At 40.0% G+C, this 19,798-nt stretch overlaps 1 protein-coding gene across 1 annotated transcript in view; it reads right to left on the bottom strand.

The window, feature by feature from the left end:
- LOC133645308 (anoctamin-1-like) overlaps positions 1-19,798 on the bottom strand; it is a 195,375-nt gene that overhangs the window by 139,383 nt on the left and 36,194 nt on the right. Inside the window, exons 6-8 of the mRNA XM_062040192.1 lie at positions 16,764-16,915; positions 2,712-2,766; positions 1,882-1,933 (exon numbers count right to left, since the gene is read on the bottom strand). Coding sequence (XP_061896176.1) covers positions 1,882-1,933; positions 2,712-2,766; positions 16,764-16,915 — 259 coding nt within the window. The remainder of the gene's footprint in view (positions 1-1,881; positions 1,934-2,711; positions 2,767-16,763; positions 16,916-19,798) is intronic.

Genomic DNA, 19,798 nt, shown 5'->3' with positions numbered 1-19,798 from the left:
CCGCTGGGTTAAAGATGTTCATTATTTTATCAAACTGAAGAAGATTAGGCTGACATCAAATGGTTGCTCTGCAAAGTTTCAAGAACTATGGGTAGTCTTTCTGTGATATGTTGGTGAAATTGATCTCCAAATTAACCCTGATTGAAATACAATTGAAATTTGGGTGGTAGATGAGCCTTTTGTCTGCTTGTTAGTTGCTAAATCTCTCTAAGGCAGAGGTGTCACAGTTTCACTGAGGGCCACATCGCAGTCATGTTTGGCCCCAGAGGGACGATTTTAACAGTGAATACTATTATTACTAAATTGTTTATGCATTTTATTGGTAGATTTTTTTTTAAACTAAAATATGTTGAGTTGCAATAATTTCATCTCAAAATGTATTGTAATTTACTGTAAATGAAAAAACAGTACTGCTGTTTTTATGGTAATAAAAGGTAGCTCAGTTGCCAGAATGTTACTGTCAAATTCACATTAGTTTTTTTACTGTAAATAAAAAAACCTGCAATTTTACAGTAAAATTTTGGCACCTGAGCTGCCAGTTTGTTTGTTGTTTTTTTTACTGCAAATCAACAACAGTAGATTTTTCGGTGTATTACTGTTCCAAAGACATGCACCTGGGGATAGGTTGATTGGCAACACTAAATTGGGCCTAGTGTGTGAATGTGAGTGTGAATGTTGTCTGTCTATCTGTGTTGGCTCTGTGATGAGGTGGCAACTTGTCCAGGGTGTACCCCACCTTCCGCCCGATTGTAGCTGAGATAGGCTCCAGCGACCCCGAAGGGAATAAGCGGTAGAAAATGGATGGATGGATAGATGGATGGATTACTGTAAATGCCAAAACAGCACCACAGTTAATTAAAAACTTAGAGAAAAATGCTGTAAAAACCACAGTAAATTTCACAATTTTACTATGGAATCTATTGCTACTTTTACATTGCACAATTTTGATGGATAACTTGCTTAGAAATCATTATCATTAGTATTTATTTAAAAAATGGTTTAAATGTTTGATAATATATTTTTGCATAATTACACAATATTTAAGTTAACATAATTTACGATTACATGGAGTACTTCTTTTTATTTTTTTCTCCAAAAATAGAAAGAAAGAATGCATTTAGTAAGAAAAGTTACAGTACTTTATTGATAAATATTATTTCCAGGCTTTTGAGGGCCAAATAAAATGAAGTGGTGGGCCACATCTGGCCCCCGGGCCTTGAGTTTGACACCTGTGCTCTAAGGCATATCAGGAATGCAGTTGTTTGTGGTTTTATGTGAATATCTGTCTTTGGTTTCTTTTTACTTTATTTATTTATTATTATTATTTGTATTTATTTATGTATTTAATTTGTGTGTGTGGGGGGGTGGAACAGCATTTGATGCATTTTTGATAACTCCTGTCTTTTGTATGTGTCTGAAAATCAATAAACACATGTTTAAAAAAAAAAGAACTTCTGTCACTTCACCAACGTAAGCTTTACACTATAGGGGACAGCACATTTCAGGCGAGTACCCTGCGACTGAGGCTGCATGTTGGCCGAGGCTCTAGTGATTTGTATGTCTGCCCTTCAGTCTGGAGGTTCAGGCTGTGAATCTCTGTTGGGGCACGGGGATGCATGTTCATCCCGTGTCTGGGGGGGTACTCTGGGTTCTTGCCAGACCCCAATGTCTAGAATAATTGGTAATTGGAGACTATACATTGAACATAGGTGTGGATGACAATGCTTTTTTGTATTGGTGATATATTTTTTAAATTCAGATTTTTTAATTTTGACTTTCCTTGACTGTGTCTTATTTTGAGTCATTCGAAATAATTATATTGTGCGAACCAGTGCACTCACACTATTTGATCATGCTAAAAGTCATCTAGAGACTTCTTACCCATTGAGTATGTCGCCTTTGTGCATCTTGTCCTTTTGAGCACTTCATATGCCTGAAAACATAGCAAACATCTAAAGTCACAATGATATTAATAAATATTTCTCATGTGATTGTATTGTACAAAAGACATTAAAATAGTAGAAGTACATTTGGAATATAGAAAAAATACCAAGTAGAGAAGATGTACAGGTGTCATTTGAAAAGTATTACAGTACGTCTGAAGTCATGCTCATTGCCCGCTGTTGTAAATATATTATGCAGTATATATGCATATTCTGCACACATGTTGCTACAGTCCACTTTGTTGCTGTAAAACCAGAATTTGGGGGGCAGAAAAGGCCATATGTATCGCAATGTGTTATACTACTATAAACTTACTGATTCAAACAGTTTCTAGTTAGACTGGCACATTCATCTAGAACAGTGGTTCCCAAATGTTTTTTCACCAAAAACCACCTCAGAAAAATACCACCATAATGACCAACATTAAAATACAGTAGTGTAATAGGCTTAAATGTTCATTAAAAACAAGGCAGAGTTTTTAGTTAACAAGTATATGTAATATTGTTGGTAACTGTAACATTACACACAGTTAAGAACAGTAACACTGAGTTTGAATATAGGAAAGTAAAACACTGTACTTTAATCAAGTGATTCTTTGGCGTACCACTAGTGGTACACATACGACAGTTTGAGAATCACTGATCTAGAAGACACATTGTAAACATACAGTAAATATATATTGATGTTATTGATCACTGAATTAGTAAGATGTTTGTGATCACCTTAAATATCAACCCCAAAAATTGATTGCATGAAGTAATACTTACCAATGTGCTCCTGGTCTTGCTGTCAAAAAACTTGTCTCTGTCTGACAGATCAAATCTGGTAATGAAAAACAAAACACAAAACACTCAGTGCCTAATTTACTAAGATCCAAATAACACGCGCTCGACAGCATGTGCAAAAAACAAAATAGTGTGTACAATGAGTGGGTGTGTTGCGTGTGATCTACTAACACTGTGTGTGCAGTTGAAAATTAATGCAGACCGCCATATTTTAGTTTAGTCTTTATTTGAAGGGACAATGCACGGAAACATTAAACTCAAAGACAGATATGTTCTGTACCAGATTATAGCTAAATAGCTCATTTCCATCTGCAGTCCATGGTTACCTAAATTAAAGGGATACAAAAATCATGCAATAAAATTATGACAATAAAATCATACTATAGCATGTACCGGTAATCAAATTAAGAAAAGTCATAAAATGCCCTTTCATGGACACATACTTAATATACAATACAACCACACCTCATTTACATCATCATACAAAGACAATACATGCTTTTGTTCACATCTGTCATCATTTGTAAAAACAACCATGATTTTAACAGACACACCTCACAATTTACAACAAAAATGCTCTCATGGATAAATATAATACACATTAAGTTGATGTGTCAAACATAGAGCCCACCTTAGTGACCGTGTGAGCAGCTTTGATTGCTCCAAAGCCAATTTTTAACTTCAATTGCACGGAAACATTAAACTCAAAGACAGATATGTTCTGTACCAGATTATAGCTAAATAGCTCATTTCCATCTGCAGTCCATGGTTACTTGGCTCCAAAGCCACTTTTTAACTTCAATTGTGAATGACGACTTTGCATATATACGGGGCTTTTACCACTGAGGCACTTGATAATTTTCCGCACATTCATGATGTCATGCTCCTACCTGTGTGCGATGTGTTGCGCCAGCAGCACACATCTATAATCTTTAACATGTTTCTGAATTGCAATCAAGACATTAGAAACATATGCATACTGACACTTAAATCTGTGCGCGAGACTGAGGATCATATCACCAGCAAATTCCTGTGTCTGCAATGATTCAAACACATCAAAATGACATATTTTTAAGTTTGAGGTATATTATAGTAATATATTTCCTAAATTAAAAAAATAACAACTTTTTTTAAAAAACCCGCTAATAACAGATACCAAAGCGCATCAAATTAATTTGTTTTAATCAGCCCCTTAAGTCATTCAGCATCTATAAAATTATAAAATGAAATTGCTGAATAGACGATACTTCTAATATTTTTTATTTCTGTCAGTCCAAATATGTTGACACACACACACACACACACACTGAGGACAGAGGGTTCTCGTCTGTACATCATCTGTCTTTGCAGGGCGATCAATTTTTTTCTCACAGCCGTGTGTGTTTGTATCTTTCCACACGTGTTAAAAAAAACTCAAAATAGTAAATGGTCTGTATTTATATAGTGCTTTACTATACCTGGAATGATACCCAAAGGCCTTTACATTATATGTCACATTCACGCATTCACACACTTACACACTGACGGCGTAAGCGGCCATGCAAGCCGCTAACCTCGACCAATAAGGAGCAAGGATGAAGTCTCTTTCCCAAGGACACAACAGTTGGATTCAAACCTAGAACCCTGATGTTGCTGGCACGGCTGCTCTACCATTTGCGTTACGCCTCACCTTTGCATGTGCTATCAAGTTTGCATGTGTTTCAATATGCGCAAACCTTGGTTAAATCAGGCCCTTACGCAGTTTGCAGTTTGGCAGTACTCACATTTTCGAGGTTGGGTCACAGGGCCAGCAGCCTAAGCAGAGAAGCCCAGACTTCCCTCACCCCAGGCACTTTGTCCAGCTCTTCCTGAGAGATTCCGAGGCATTCCCCGGGCAGTTGGGAGACATAGTCTCTCCAACGTGTCCTGGGTCTTCCAGACCAGATGCCCCAACTACCTCATCTTGCTCCTCTTGATGTGGAGGAGCAGCAACTTTACTCTAAACTCCTCCCTCCTCCCTATTTCTAAGGGAGAGCCCTGCCACCGGATGGAGGAAACTCATTTTGGGCGCTTGTATCTTGTATTTTTGGTCACAATCCAAAGTTCATAACCACAGGTGAGGATCGGAATGTAGATCGACTGATAAATTGAGAGCTTTTCCTCCCGGCTCAGCTCCTTCTTCACCATGACAGACCAATACAGGTATACAAGTAGATACATCAATGCAGACGCTGCACTGACCCGCCTGTCGATCCACTCTTCCCTCACAGGTGCTCCACTGCTATCTATCAAAGTTGTGCAGCTCTATTTAGCGTGCAGCTTTTTTATTGACCTGTCAAAAGCATTTGATACAGTCGACTAGGGATGGGATTCGAAAACCGGTTCTTGTTCAGAACCAGTTCCCAGTGTATCGATTCCTTGGAATTGCTTGCTAGTTTGTCTAGCGTTTCTCTTAACGGTTCTTCCAGGTGGGGATGACGTCATTACGAACGTGCTTAGTGACATCAGCAACATGGCGGTACATGGGCGGAAAAAGCACACTGAAGCTTGCTGACATTTTACGAAAAAAGACAGCAACAGCGCTACTTTTAATAATTCCAAGGTTGCTATTTCATCAAGAGGAGGACATACGAGCAATATGCTGACACATTCGAACATACAGCATGCAATTAATGTCACGGTTTTGAAACGTGCCGAGCTCAACCCAGACAGCAGCAGTCATCTGACATAAATACAACAGATACTAATACCGCCGATAATGTCAGTGCTATTACCTGTTAAATTGAAATTAATGCTTTCCCATTCAGATGATCATAAGCAGACATATTCTGACATATGCAGGAAAGGCTCCGGTTCACGTCTGCCGCTAGCCTTCACTGCGACAGGATAGTGTACCCCTCATCCAGTAACAACGAATGTCACCGAGAAGTGACTAAACTTGTAGTCAAAAGTTTACAACAATTTGCCACTCATACTGTATAAAAATATAAACCCAACACTTGTGTTTGTGCTCCCATTTTTCATGAGTTGAACTCAAAGATCTAAAACTTTTATTGTAATCACAAACTACCTATTCCTCTCAAATATGGTTCACAAATCGGTCTAAATCTGTATTAGTAACTACTTCTTTTCCAAGATAATCAGTCCCACTTCACAGGTGTGGCTTATCAAGATGCTGATTAAACAGCATGATTATTGCACAGGTGTGCCTTGGGCTGCCAACAAAAAAAAGGCCACTGAAATGTGCAGTTTTGCTTTATTGGCGTCTGCGGGGGTCAGAAAAGCAGTCAGTGTGAGTACCATTTGCCTCACGCAGTGCAACACATCTCCTTCGCATAAGGTTGATCAGTTTGTTGATTGTGGCTTGTGGAATGTTGGTCCAGTCCTCTTCAATGAAGTGTGAAGTGAACTACATTTATAAAGCAATTTTCTCAATAGACACACAGCGCTTTACATAGTGAAACCCATTATCTAATTTTTTAAGCTACCAGTGTAAGTGGCACTGGGAGCAGGTGTCTTGCCCGAGGACACAGCAGCTGTAACTAGGATGGCAGAAGCAGGAATCGAACCTGGAACCCTCATGTTGCTGGCACGGCTGCTCGACCAAATGAACTACGCCGCCCCAAATGGGCGTGCCAAGTTGCTGGATATTGGCAGGAACTGGAACACGTTGTCTTATATGCAGATTCACAGCATCGCAAACATGCTCAATGGGTGACACGTCAGGTGAGTATGCTGGCCATGCAAGAACTGGGATGTTTTCAGCTGATAAGTTTTTACTACCTGAAAAACTTATCAAGAAGCTGTTCGTAATATTAGGACCATCAGTACTAAATATTATTAACTTATCACTATCCTCTGGTACTGCTCCCCTAGCATTCAAAACAGCGGTTATTCATCCTTTGCTCAAAAGACCTAAACTCGATTCCGACCTCATGGTAAACTACCAGCCAATCTTCAAAATCCTAGAAAAAAAATTGTTGCACAGCAGCTAAATGAACACTTTGGCCCAATCCCAATACCGCCCCATCACTCACTACCAGTGCCCTCACTCACTACCACTAGCCCTCACCCACTACCACTACACACTCGAAATTAAGTAAAAAGGAGGTAGAGCTTTGTAATTACAATTAAGGGACAGCGGAGCTCATACTCCAACAGGCTCCTTCAACTTCCTTCCCGCACTGTGCGATTCAAGAACTCCTTCATTCCGTACTCCATCCAGCTGTATAATCACTCGCCATACAGCAATAGATGACATCTGCCTATTATCTGACACCTGACATGTTAGCTACTTCTCTTTGTTTATAATGTCTATCTTCTATTTCCTGCTGGACCTACTCTCTATTTTATGCTGCTGCTGTTATATATACTGTATATACTGTAATATTGTACATGGTCATTGGTATATATTGTATATATGTTATAGACATAATATAATATATCTGTATATAAATTATTCTGTACACATATTATGTATATATTCGTATATATGTTAGATTTTTTTATAGCTTTTTTAGTCTATTTATACCTGCATTGTCCTTTCCATCCTTACACTTTCCATCATTGTAACTGAGCTACTGTGTTGAACAATTTCCCTTGTGGATCATTAAAGTTTGTCTAAGTCTAAGTCTAAGTCTAAGTAATCTTCATTAAGTATTGAGACACCACTTGCTACGTTACTGTAAGCGGCCACATAGTTACGTTTGCACATACGTCCCACCTAAGGTTGTACCGACACCAATATTTTGGTACCAAAATGTATATCGTTACGTATTTCAAAGCTTTTTGAAACTTTTCAAAATAAAGGATGACACAAAAAATTGAATTATTGGCTTCATTTTAACAGGACATTTGTAATAAAACTTATGATTAAACATATGTTTCTTATTGCACCCAAAGAACAATATTAGAATTAAAATGAGCATTAAACACATGGGCTTTTCCTATTGCACTCAAATAACAAATTAAAATTATTTTACATATTAGATAAAGCCTCCCATAATCTAGAATTAGGTTAGAATAGAATAGAAAGCTTTATTGACATTGTATTAAATGCTTCATGAATTGTGGTTGCCAATTTTGACCTGTGCTTTAAGACAAATATAATAATTATTAAACATTGAAAACAAGGCTAAAAATAAACAGATAAGACAAGTAGCATGTAAAACACACATTGTTAAAGATAAAACACAAATGAAAAAATGGGAATTTGTTACGAAATTCAGTCAATTCACTTTATCCTCATTATTTGACTGCTCTAATAATTTTCAACAAGCCAACCAACTGCATGCGTGTCTCGTATCTACTGTTTATGTGCACGGGGGAAGCTGTTAACTATATTACCTGCCACACTTTAAACTCCTTGTGCTGGTCTGAATGTTTGTTATTTAAATGTTTACTTAAATTTGAAGCAACGGTGTAAATGCTGTATTTGGCGAGGCGTGTTTTAAAGCAGCGCAGCACTTCCATGTTTAAAGCGTCATCTTTATTAACAGTTCTGAAGCCCAAAATACCTCCATATTGCCTTCCACACACCCTTTTTATTAACCAGTAGAATTGCTGTTATTTTGTCATTATTCTTTTGGATTCCATAACAGGGGAGCTGGTTAACTCATGAGAGTAGCGTACAGTATGTGTGTTTGCGAGAATGGCAATGTGTTGGCTGATGTCAGTGAGTGAGTGGGCGAGTAAAGGGAGAGAGAGAGTGTGCATTGCGCAGTAGAGTTGAATTGGTCAGATCGTGTGCTGCAAAACAAATAATATAGCGATTATCACGACTTGGCGGCCTTGTCAGTCCGACCTGAAAGCGGAGCTTAGCAGACCCATTGCCAGGGAAATTAAAGGGTGTTACCCCTGACGAAAACATCGACCCTGGTGGGAACGTCTGCCCTGTGCTCCTCGACTACGGTCTGCATGGGAGAAGAACAGCTGGAAAGGTGTAACAACTACATTATTACCTGTCACTCTTTATAACTCCTTGTGCAGATCTGAATGACTATTATTTAAATGTTTACCTAAGTTTCAAGCAAAGGTGGTAATACTAATAGCCACATTGGGCGAGGCATGTTTTAAAGCAACACTTGCAGCGCGCCACCTCCCTGTTTAAAGCGTCACCTTTAATGTTAGTTTTGAAGCCCAAATACCTCCATATTGCGCTTCACGCACTCTCTTTAAGAGGTAAGTAAGATAGGAGTTAGACCAGAATAGGCTACGGCCCAATCTCAATAAACCCCCTCACCCACTACCACTACACCCTCCAAATGAAGCAAAAATGGGTAGAGCTTTGTAATCTTCCCTAGGAATTGGGACACCACTTGCTACGTCACTGCATAGTTTACGTTCGGGCATCTAAGCGACTACATAGTTACGTTTGCACATACTCCCACCTAAAGTTGGGCCAACACCAGTATTTTAGTACCAAAATGTATATCGTTATGTATTTCAATACTTTTTTGATAATTTTCAAAATAAAGGGTACCACAAAAATGATCATTATTGGTATAATTTTAGAACATTTATGATAAAACTTTTGATTAAACATGTTTCTTATTGCACCCAAGAACAATTTTAAAAGATTGAAATTCAAATTAAAAGGCACATCAAACATATGGGCTTTTCCTGTTGCACTCATTCACAATCATTATGAAAGGCATGCATTCTAAATATTAAATAAACGTAAATAAAAGTCAGCTTACAGCGGAGCCAATGGGAGTGCCACTATTTCGCCGATAAAATCCGATAAATAACCATTCAAAAAGCGCCAACAATAATCAATTTACATTTTGAGAAAGGAATATTAATCAATTATGGGCCTGCTGAAATGCAAGTTGTTCACACACTTGTCTACTGTAACCCTGGCTAAAAAAAATTGACGTCCAGTTTTGTTTTCGGAAGGAGGCGAGCGCCATCGGCCTTCCTCCATTAAAGCGGATGGCTTTTAAATCTAATTTACTAGAGCTTGGAAGCCCAGAATTTTTTTTTTTTTTTTACTGGTGAACAACCTGTCCTCACGGCCACATCTTTTATCCCACTGTCATGTGTTTTGGTGAAAACGTTGACACACATCTCCTCTCTCAGAAAATGTCCCTTTTATGGAGCACATGTGTCCCATTTGGCTTTTGGTGGCCCTCAAAGCCAAGAAAGTCAGCTAAATCTCTCAATGACTACAATGTTAGATGACGGCGTGAAAAAACACAAACATTCTTATTTTCCTACTCGCTCTAACTCGGCCATTTCTCCACTTATCGGAAATCTGAGAACACGGAACGTTCCTCAAAGCCTTGAGTCGCTCACGGTTTTTACAAAAAGTCGATATCTTCGAAGCGTTTGCCCACAATCAGACATTGTTCGGCATTAAGTTTTTCAACAAATCTTCCATAAACTGCTGTCATTGTGTAATGGTGGCAGGTTCATCTAATTACATGAATTCCTTTGAAGTCATGTGACAGCCCCTCCCCTCAGGTATCTGAGTACAGGGCCGTAACTAACAGTTCAATGGGCACACAACATAGACAGACAACAGGGTACCCCCATTCCCACCCAGTACAAAAATCTTTTTTTTTTCTATCTGCATTGGTGTTGAGCAAGTTTGCTAGCAGTTAGTGTGTGTTAGCACGTTAACTGTTAGTTTACTTGTGAGCTTTCTTTTGCTAGCGTCTCTCATATTAGCATGCTAACATTTTGTGCAAGCTTTTTTGTTACTTTCTATGTCTACACCAACAAATACTGCATTTTGGTATTTATTCATACCCAGTCATGTGCTAGCTTCTTAACATTAGCATGCTAGTATGCTAACATCAAAGTGCTAACTTTCTTTGCTAATTTTTACGCTTTTTTTGTCTAGTTCTGCAGCCATACACCTTAAAGTCATATAACTTTGTATGTGAAACATGCTAACTGTATACATGTTTACGTTAGCATGCTAACATTCAACTGCTAGCTTTTTGAGCTAATTTGGCAGCCGTTTACCCTATAGTCATATAACTTGGTATGTGACACTTGTTAACTGTTAGCATGCTGACTTTAGCAGAAGCGTTACTCCAGTGACGACAATCTCCGGAAATAGCCCAAGGTATTTAAAGCAGAATGTTTGAAATAGCTGACTGAATTTGTGGCATTTTGTGATGTTTCGATGCTATTTTTTACATATTTTGCGGATTGCAAATACAATGAAACACAATTAAGCATATAAAGTCAACTTGTTTTTCAACTCTACTGGTACTTTAAGACACTCACACAGTAAACAAGTTGAAGTTTCCAAAATGACCCCCTATCCAACCCTGTCAACATTTTAATTTTAAAATATGGGAACTGTCCTGGAAAATGGGAGGAAACTGCCTACCAAACCAATAATGTCAATATCCCTACATTACACAAAGTAAATAAATATAGTGGAAATATGTCGCCCTCAGATTCATTGTGATACTGATCTGTCCTTCCCACGTTTCCTACTTAAGGTGACAAACATAACAAACAGAGGATTAATGTTCCGTTATTGAGATTAATTCATATTGCAGCGCACATAAACTCCGGTGGACTACGTTCAAGGGGCACACAAATGTATGAATTGTATTCAGCGTGCTAAAGAGGAACATGTCGTTGTTCCTGTGCCTGTAGCGGTAATAATACCATTGTCTACTATGAGAGTCAGACAACTACTGGGGAATAATGAACATGAACAACAATTCAGTGAAATGTATGAGGTCCTACTATGTCTGTGGAGAGAAACATCCACTGAAGCACAGTCAATGTCTTTATTAACTAGCGCTAACAACATGCAATGAACACATTCAACAGGTGCTGCCGTCTGCAACCTGTCGTACCAATCACTCCCTGCAGCCGCAAGACACAAACAGCGCTCTCTCGAGCGAATGCTGCACTCTCTCGCTGGAAACAGGCACAACCGAATAAACACTTATGCACTCTGATCTCATAAAACATATCTCAATTACTACTACTTATTACTTTTGTATTAAAATTACTTTAGCTTACTTCAGTGCTATTCAACTCCATATTGAAGTTTCAAAAGCCCAATTTCACAGGGGCTGGATATGTGGATGTTTTGTCAAAAAGTGTTATATTTCTTTGAGACTGTGTTTACTTAATTGCAAAGTAAATCGGCTTTCACACTGCACTGTCAATAAATTCATTATTCTGCCGTCACTACTTGTTTCCAGCATGTGCACCTAGTTAAAAGCATGACAAAAAAGCAGCTCTATTTTTGTTGAGGATTGATGTTCCTTCTTTTGAATTATTTTCCTTCCTTAATTTTATTTATTTACACTGCTTCCTTCATTTAGATTTGTAAGACTGAAAATATATCCATCCATCCATCTTCAACCGCTTATCCGGAATCGGGTCGCGGGGACAGCAGCTCCAGCAAAGACCCCCAGACTTCCCTCTCCAGAGCAACATTTGCAACTTCCTCCTGGGGAATCCCGAAGCGTTCCCAGGCCAGAGAGGAGATGTAATCCCCCCATCTGGTCCTTGGCCTGCCGCGGGGCCTCCTCCCAGTGGGACGTGCAACGAGGACCTCCCTAGGGAGACGCTCGTGAGGCATCCGCACAAGATGCCCGAACCACCTAAGCTGGCTCCTTTCCAAGCGAAGGAGCAGCGGCTCTACTCCGAGTCTCTCTCGGGTGACTGCACTTCTCACCCTATCTCTAAGGGAGATGCCAGCCACCCTTCTGAGGAAACTCATTTCGGCCGCTTGTATCCGCAATCTTATTCTTTCGGTCATTACCCAAACTTCATGACCATAGGTGAGAGTAGGAATGTAGATAGCTCGGTAGACCGAGAGCTTTGCCTTCTGGCTCAGCTCCCGTTTCGTCACAACAGTGCGGCAGAGAGACTGCAATACTGCCCCAGCTGCTCCGATTCTCCGGCTGATTTCCTTCTCCATCTTTCCCTCACTCGTGAACAAGACCCCGAGATACTTAAACTCCTCCACCTGGGACAGAGTCCTGTCCCCTACCCGGACTGTACAAACCATCGGTTTCCTGCTGAGAACCATGGCCTCAGATTTGGAGATGCTGATCCTCATTCCAGCCGCTGAACACTCGGCTGCGAACCGATCCAGTGAGAGCTGAAGGTCACGAACCAAAGGTGCCATCAGGACCACATCATCTGCAAACAGCAGTGACGCAACCTTTAGCCCCCCGAGACGTATACCCTCTCCGCCATGGCCACGACTCCGCCTAGAAATCCTGTCCATGAAAATCACAAACAGGATAGGTGACAGAGCGCAGCCCTGGCGGAGACCAACCCCCACTGGAAACGGATCCGACTTACATCCAAGCACCCGGACACAACTCTCGCTTTGGTTGTACAGAGATTGGATGGCCCTCAGCAGGGTTCCCCTCACTCCGTACTCCCTCAGCACCTCCCACAAGATCTCCCGAGGGACGCGGTCATACGCCTTCTCCAAATCCACAAAACACATGTAGACTGGATAGGCATACTCCCAGGCCCTCTCCAGGATTCCCGCAAGCGTAAAGAGTTGGTCAGTTGTTCCACGACCAGGACGGAATCCACATTGCTCCTCTTGAATCTGAGGTTCGACTATCGGCCGGACCCTCCTTTCCAGTACCTTGGCGTAAACTTTCCCAGGGAGGCTGAGTAGTGTGATACCCCTGTAATTAGCACACACCCTCTGGTCCCCCTTTTTGAAAAGGGGAACCACCACCCCAGTCAGCCACTCCCTCGGCACTGTCCCAGACTTCCACGCATTGTTGAAAAGGCGTATCAACCAAGACAGCCCATCAACACCCAGAGCCCTCAGCATTTCTGGACGGATCTCGTCAAACCCCGGAGCTTTGCCACTGTGGAGTTGTCTAACTACCTCAGTGACTTCACTCCGAGAGATCGACGTCGATCCCCCATCATCCTCAGGCCCTGCTCCTATCAGGGAGGGTGTGTCAGATGTATTTGGGTTCAGGAGTTCCTCAAAGTGCTCTTTCCAACGCCCCACGACTTCCTCACTTGAAGTCAGCAAAGTCCCATCCTTGCCGTACACAGCTTGGATGGTTCCCTGCTTCCCCCTCCTGAGGTGCCGTATGGTCTTCCAGAACAGCTTTGGTGCCGCCCGATAGTCCTTCTCCATGGATTCCCCGAACTGCTCCCACACCCTCTGCTTAGCCTCGTCCACAGCCACGGCCGCTGCCCTTCGGGCCCGTCGGTACCTTGCAACTGCCTCCGGAGTCCCCTGGGATAACATACCAGTAGATTTATGCTGCTTTAACATCTGCTGACTGAAGAATCCTCCATCAAGTCTTTTATTGGGCGCCAAACAATCATCCATGCCACACCCACTTCAAGTCCACTACTTTTTCGCTGTCCTACTTAACGACTGAAGTAGGACTCCTTCTTCAGTCGGACGGCTTCCCTGACCACCACTGTCCACCAGGGTGTTCGAGGGTTACCACCCCTTGAGGCACCTAAGACCTTCTGGCCACAGCTCGCATCTGCAGCTTTAGCAATAGAGGCTTTGAACATTGCCCATTCCTGTTCAATGTCCCCAACCTCCACAGTAATGGCAGGTGGGAGTTGAAGTCCTTCCGGACAGAGGACTCCTCCAAACGTTCCCAGTTCACCCGCACTACACGCTTGGGTTTGCCAGGTCTGTCCAGAGGTTTCCCCCGCCATCTAACCCAACTCACCACCAGATGGTGATCAGTTGACAGTTCAGCCCCTCTCTTCACCCGCGTGTCCAAAACATACGGCCTCAGATCAGCTGATACGATTACAAAATCGATCATTGATCTTTGGCCTAGGGTGCTCTGGTACCAGGTACACCTATGAGCATCCTTATGCTTGAACATGGTGTTTGTTATCGCAAGTCCGTGACTAGCACAGAAGTCCAATAACAATCCACCACTCAGGTTCAGATCAGGGAGACCGTTCCTCCCAATCACGCCAGTCCAAGTATCACTGTCATTGCCCACGTACGCGTTGAAGTCCCCCAGCAAGACTATGGAATCCCCTGCCGGCGCCCCATACAGGACCCCATGCAAGGTATCCAAGAAGGCTGAAAATATAAACATAAAATAAACATAAAAGTATACCGTCCATTGTGTATTTTACATAAATAATGTACCGACATATTGTGTTTTACATAAATAAAATAGAATATTTAGTGTTAATATTATCACACAATAAACTACAAATGTTTACACATATATAAATTATACTACATTCATACACCAAACATTGTATGTGACTTATCACTATAAGCATTGTCGCCCTCTACTAGTCAAATTTAGCACTACATGTATTAAAATAGGTTTGAACGTTATTCTCAGACAAAAAAACAACACAACCACAAATACAAAAGACAACACAATGTCAGCAATTTCAATACAAAACAAACTAAATATCTTTATGCACAAATTATATCCACTTACAAATGTTTGACCAAGTTTCGTGATGAAGCTTACATGGTGGGATTTCTACCATTGTTACTGCTTGTCTGGATCAATGTGTTCGTCGCTTAAAAGGCCCGCCAGAAAACAATGACTCGAGCACTTGGTCGAGGTACAACATTCTTACTCTGTTGTCCAGTTGTTGTTAAAAGTAATATTTTTGCAAATTTTGATTTTTTTTCCCCAAGTTTGTTCGAAATTAACTGAAACTGAACTGAACACTGAGGGTTGAATCAGTAGTCTACTTCTACAAACCCCACTGCTGCTTCACTGTGACAAGTATGCCTCGCTTTTTCCCCCTGCAGGGTGGCGGGAGTACCGCATAGATGATCAACCCTAATTTTAATGGTTTCATCAAATTTATTTGGGTGATGTTTAGGCTGCCCAAATGGATAGCTGTGGCGAGCCAAATGTGGCCCGTGGGCCGCCAGTTGAATAGACTTGACTTACTTCTAGGGGTGTCACCAATGCAAAATACCCACCTCCTAAATCAGACTCCTGGCCAAACACATCTCTCTCGCAGTGTCCATTTGATTGAATCATGTGACATATGCCAGACTGTTTACTACAAACACAGCCCCACGTCACAACTATCACCAGCACAATGGTATGTTTTACTACTGGGATTTTGAAGCCAGACTTTTAACAGGCCGATGTTTACCGAGTGGACTGGAAGCTGTGCTGCTGTGGCAACACCGAATACATATATAGTTGTTCATGGTGTAAAGGATAACTGTTAAAAACTGTATTGTAAATGTATTACTGTTTTTCCTATGTATCATATGACTGTTATTTTGTAGGTTGCACAAGTGGGTATGTGGAACTCACTGATGAAAACGAAAACTTTAATGTGTCTTCCACAGTAAAGTGAACAAGACGCTAAGGTATAGATTGTAAATACATTTAAAAGATGAAATTGAAACTAATGTTAAAAGTATTCTTTTGCCAGTTGAAGTGGATACAAGTTAAACTGTTTCAGTTAATGTTTAGTTTATGTAAATGTACAAATGTGTAAGGCTAAAATCTGTATCCTATTGAGCCATTTCTTTAGTATGCTTGCTCATTAGCTCTTACGTTGGTCAATGGACCCACGGATGTTCAATAAAAGACTATTGGACCATCAGCTCCGGACCTTAATTTCCAGTACACATGTAAGGTAAAAATCTGAGAAGAAAGCTAGAACGAGAAGACACCAGGAAAGAAGGACAAAATACGGAAGTTTCCTGTGGAAAACAGGAAGGCTGATAGTTATGGCCTGAATGTCTTAGAGGTAGTGCATGTACTGTAAATAGAACTTCAGAGAAAAATGGAGGGACCTAACTATTTTCATAACCTGACTATTGTAGTGCATGTAAACTTAGTTTACATACATTTTAAAGTAGTAGAGTGCATAATTACACACTATGATTGTAAACATGGAAAGGATATTGGCTTAAAGCAAACATCTTGCATGAACTAGTATCAACACAAAGCTATGCTCCTAAACTCTACACCTCAAATCTACAATGTACAAGTTTCATTCCAAATATCCTGATGTACGTATATCCTTGAATCCCTGTATATCATAATACTACTGGCTTGAAGTTTACAATAAAAGTATTGTGTTCACATATCAGCTGAAGATTTCACTTACAGGTGCTCCTTCTCTCTGGAGAAAGGGTGACTGAGAGATTTTACACTTGGTGTCTGAAGGTTATCCACTTTTGGGTGCAAAGGTGCGGTGACTTTGTGAATGAACAGTCGGATCCTTTCCACGATATTATCTCCTTGTTTGACATCAAAAACCTACAAAACACGGGAAAAACATTGTTCAATATATACTTCATACAGAAACATTAAGCGTTTGAAGTTGATCAGTCAAAAGAGATTTGATGTGATTGTTACCTCAATGAAAGTAACCTTTAAATCAGGGATGTCTAAACGTTTTGATTGGCAGACTTCGTAACAGACATTGAAGACGAGTATTTTTGGACAAATGAGGATTCACAACCTTATCTTTTTGAAGCCGAATATACAGAGGATGAAATGCTGCTTATTCAAGCGAGGTGAAACGTTGGAGCAGACGAAAGCCGAGAGAGTGAGGTCGGCGTGACTTTAACGTTGTAAATGTGGAACTTGGAGACAAGTTATTTCAACATAAATGGAGTGCTTACCCAAAAATAAAACCGGAAAAAACGTACCCGGCCAGCTGGACCAAACAAACAACTGTCCAAGGAGTGAGTCACTTTAATATTGATCATGTTACACGCAGCACATCGTGTGTGTTATTACAACTACAGTACTTCCCACTGTGTACAAACAAAACATGAAATGTGGGCTAATACTTTACAGATACTGTAATATTATTGTTCATGTCAGTCAGTACAAATTGATTTCCTAACGCATTGTGTTGTGTATTACAAACTCAAATGCGATTCGGGTGCTGACGTAAAAGCTAGATTGTCTCTTGCCGTAGCTAGCTTTTACAGTTAATGCCGCAAACCCTGAAGAAAATGCAATATTAAGTATAAACGATAAACCGTTGAATATTAGGAGTGTGTGAAAATGTGACTCCTACCTTGTTTACTTACCTGACAACCTAATTAAAGTTTTGTAATCAATCAGAAATAGCTAGCAGCTAAAATGTGCCAAACATGTGGAAGTGTGGAGAGTGTGTTTTCCATATCACCCATCATGCACTGTAATGGATATACTGTATATATGTGTAATTTTAAATGATATATAGTGGTTGAACAACTTTTATAATGTCCACAATGTTTTCAATGAGCAGGAGGTAAGTTATGTGCGACCGTGTGTTGACTTTATTTGTTGGTTACAGTTAATTTACAAAGAGTGGGAAAAGTTGTTTGGATTGGGTCAAATAAATTGATGCTGTGCTCGAGTGTCTTCTAAATGAAACTCATGACCATCCACTCTGTCTTCGCCAACAAAATCGCGTCGATTCAATATAGGGGCTTGGCCACCCAAGTGTAGTGGGGCTTCAACGATTAGTCGATTGTCTGCGATAATTATATTTGTCGACAATAGTCGTGACATCATCACTCGTGTTTTTCCTGCCGGAATTGGGTCACTCGCAAAAACACAGCCAGTGATAACATGTAAAGTGTGAGGATATTTCCTCTTATTCTTGTTAAGAGTCTGAATACCTTGCTAATTTTGCAAAGCGGACCTTCTTTTTATGGCAGTATATCTGTGACACGCGAGCATTTTTTAAAGCGGAGACACGATGTCGGACATTTGGAGGAAGGACGCGGACACAGCCTCGGTAAGAGTACTGTTAGCTTCAACCTTGCTAGCTCACTAACAAGAGTGAGATGCAGTTTTGTGAAAAATAACTTAAACTATCATTTTAAACAAAGTCAGCCAGCTAAACTTTGTCTACATCAATTCAAGTACGTTTTAAAGCAGCGTTAATTTGCAATGCCGTAAAAAAGGCACTGTAACAAGTGCATTTACACACACACACACACACACACACACACACACACACACACACACACACACACACACACACACACACACACACACACACACACACACACACACACACACACACACACACACACACACACACACACACACACACACACACACACACACACACACACACAAAGACAGAAGGGCACCAATGCGGATCATAATATTAAACATACAATCTATTAAATAGCCAACATTTTAAGAATTAATCAAGTACATAATTCTACACATTAAGTCTATAAGAGTGCTAAAACTGCCAAGAGTTGATCAATATTCAATATACCAGTGTGCAGCTTTTTAAACATCACAACATTATTTTATTTTTGAGGAAGTTAGATTATGTGTTTTGTTGTTTGTTTTCATTGCTGCTATTTTAACTGATCTTTAATACATAAACAATAGTTTTTTTTAGCACTTTGCCTCTCCTTTCTTTTAAACAAACAACATTGTATTAGTCATTTCATTTTTTGTAACAGCTGAATGAGCAGCCCAGTTACAGTATAAATAAATATTTATGAATGAATTAGTCATCTTTGTTGTAAGTAAGCAAATGCCTAAAATAACTTAAGCTGCATTTGAGTTTGAGTTTGAGTTTGAGTTTATTTCGAACATGCAAGCATACAACATGATACATCACAATTTCCAGTTTCTCTTTTCAACATGTTCGAAAGGGAGTAGGAAGAAGCAGAGCTTATTTAATTCTACCCCTTTTCCTTTACATAACAGTTGCTAAAACTTTTGTTCACTTCCTTTTCTCAATTTATTCACAATATACTCCATAAGTAATCACAATAATGTTTCTATACTTGACTTAGGTGATCTATATATACAACTGATGAATATGTTTTTGCTTTTTTCCTGACATATTTCAATGGTTATACATTCTAAGATATTATCTATAGCAATGACATGTTTTTTACCACTTTGTAGTTCAGGTTCTTCATCACGTACACAGCTACCCCTCCTCCATTTTTGTTGGTTCTGTTAATGTAGTTTAGTTCATATCCTTCCAGATCAAAATCTATTCCTTTTTTTATCATCAATCCATGTTTCTGTGACAGCAATCACTTTGAAGGGTTCGTTGATGTGTTCCAAAAAGTTCTTAATATTGTTGTAGTTTGCATACAAGCTTCTGCTATGAAAATGAATAATTGAAAATTTGTTATCACATTTAATGTTGCTATTATATTG

Source organism: Entelurus aequoreus, unplaced genomic scaffold (assembly GCF_033978785.1).
Source record: "Entelurus aequoreus isolate RoL-2023_Sb unplaced genomic scaffold, RoL_Eaeq_v1.1 HiC_scaffold_36, whole genome shotgun sequence".
NCBI classification, from domain to species: Eukaryota; Metazoa; Chordata; class Actinopteri; order Syngnathiformes; family Syngnathidae; genus Entelurus; species Entelurus aequoreus.
This window is presented reverse-complemented; position numbering and strand designations above follow the sequence as displayed.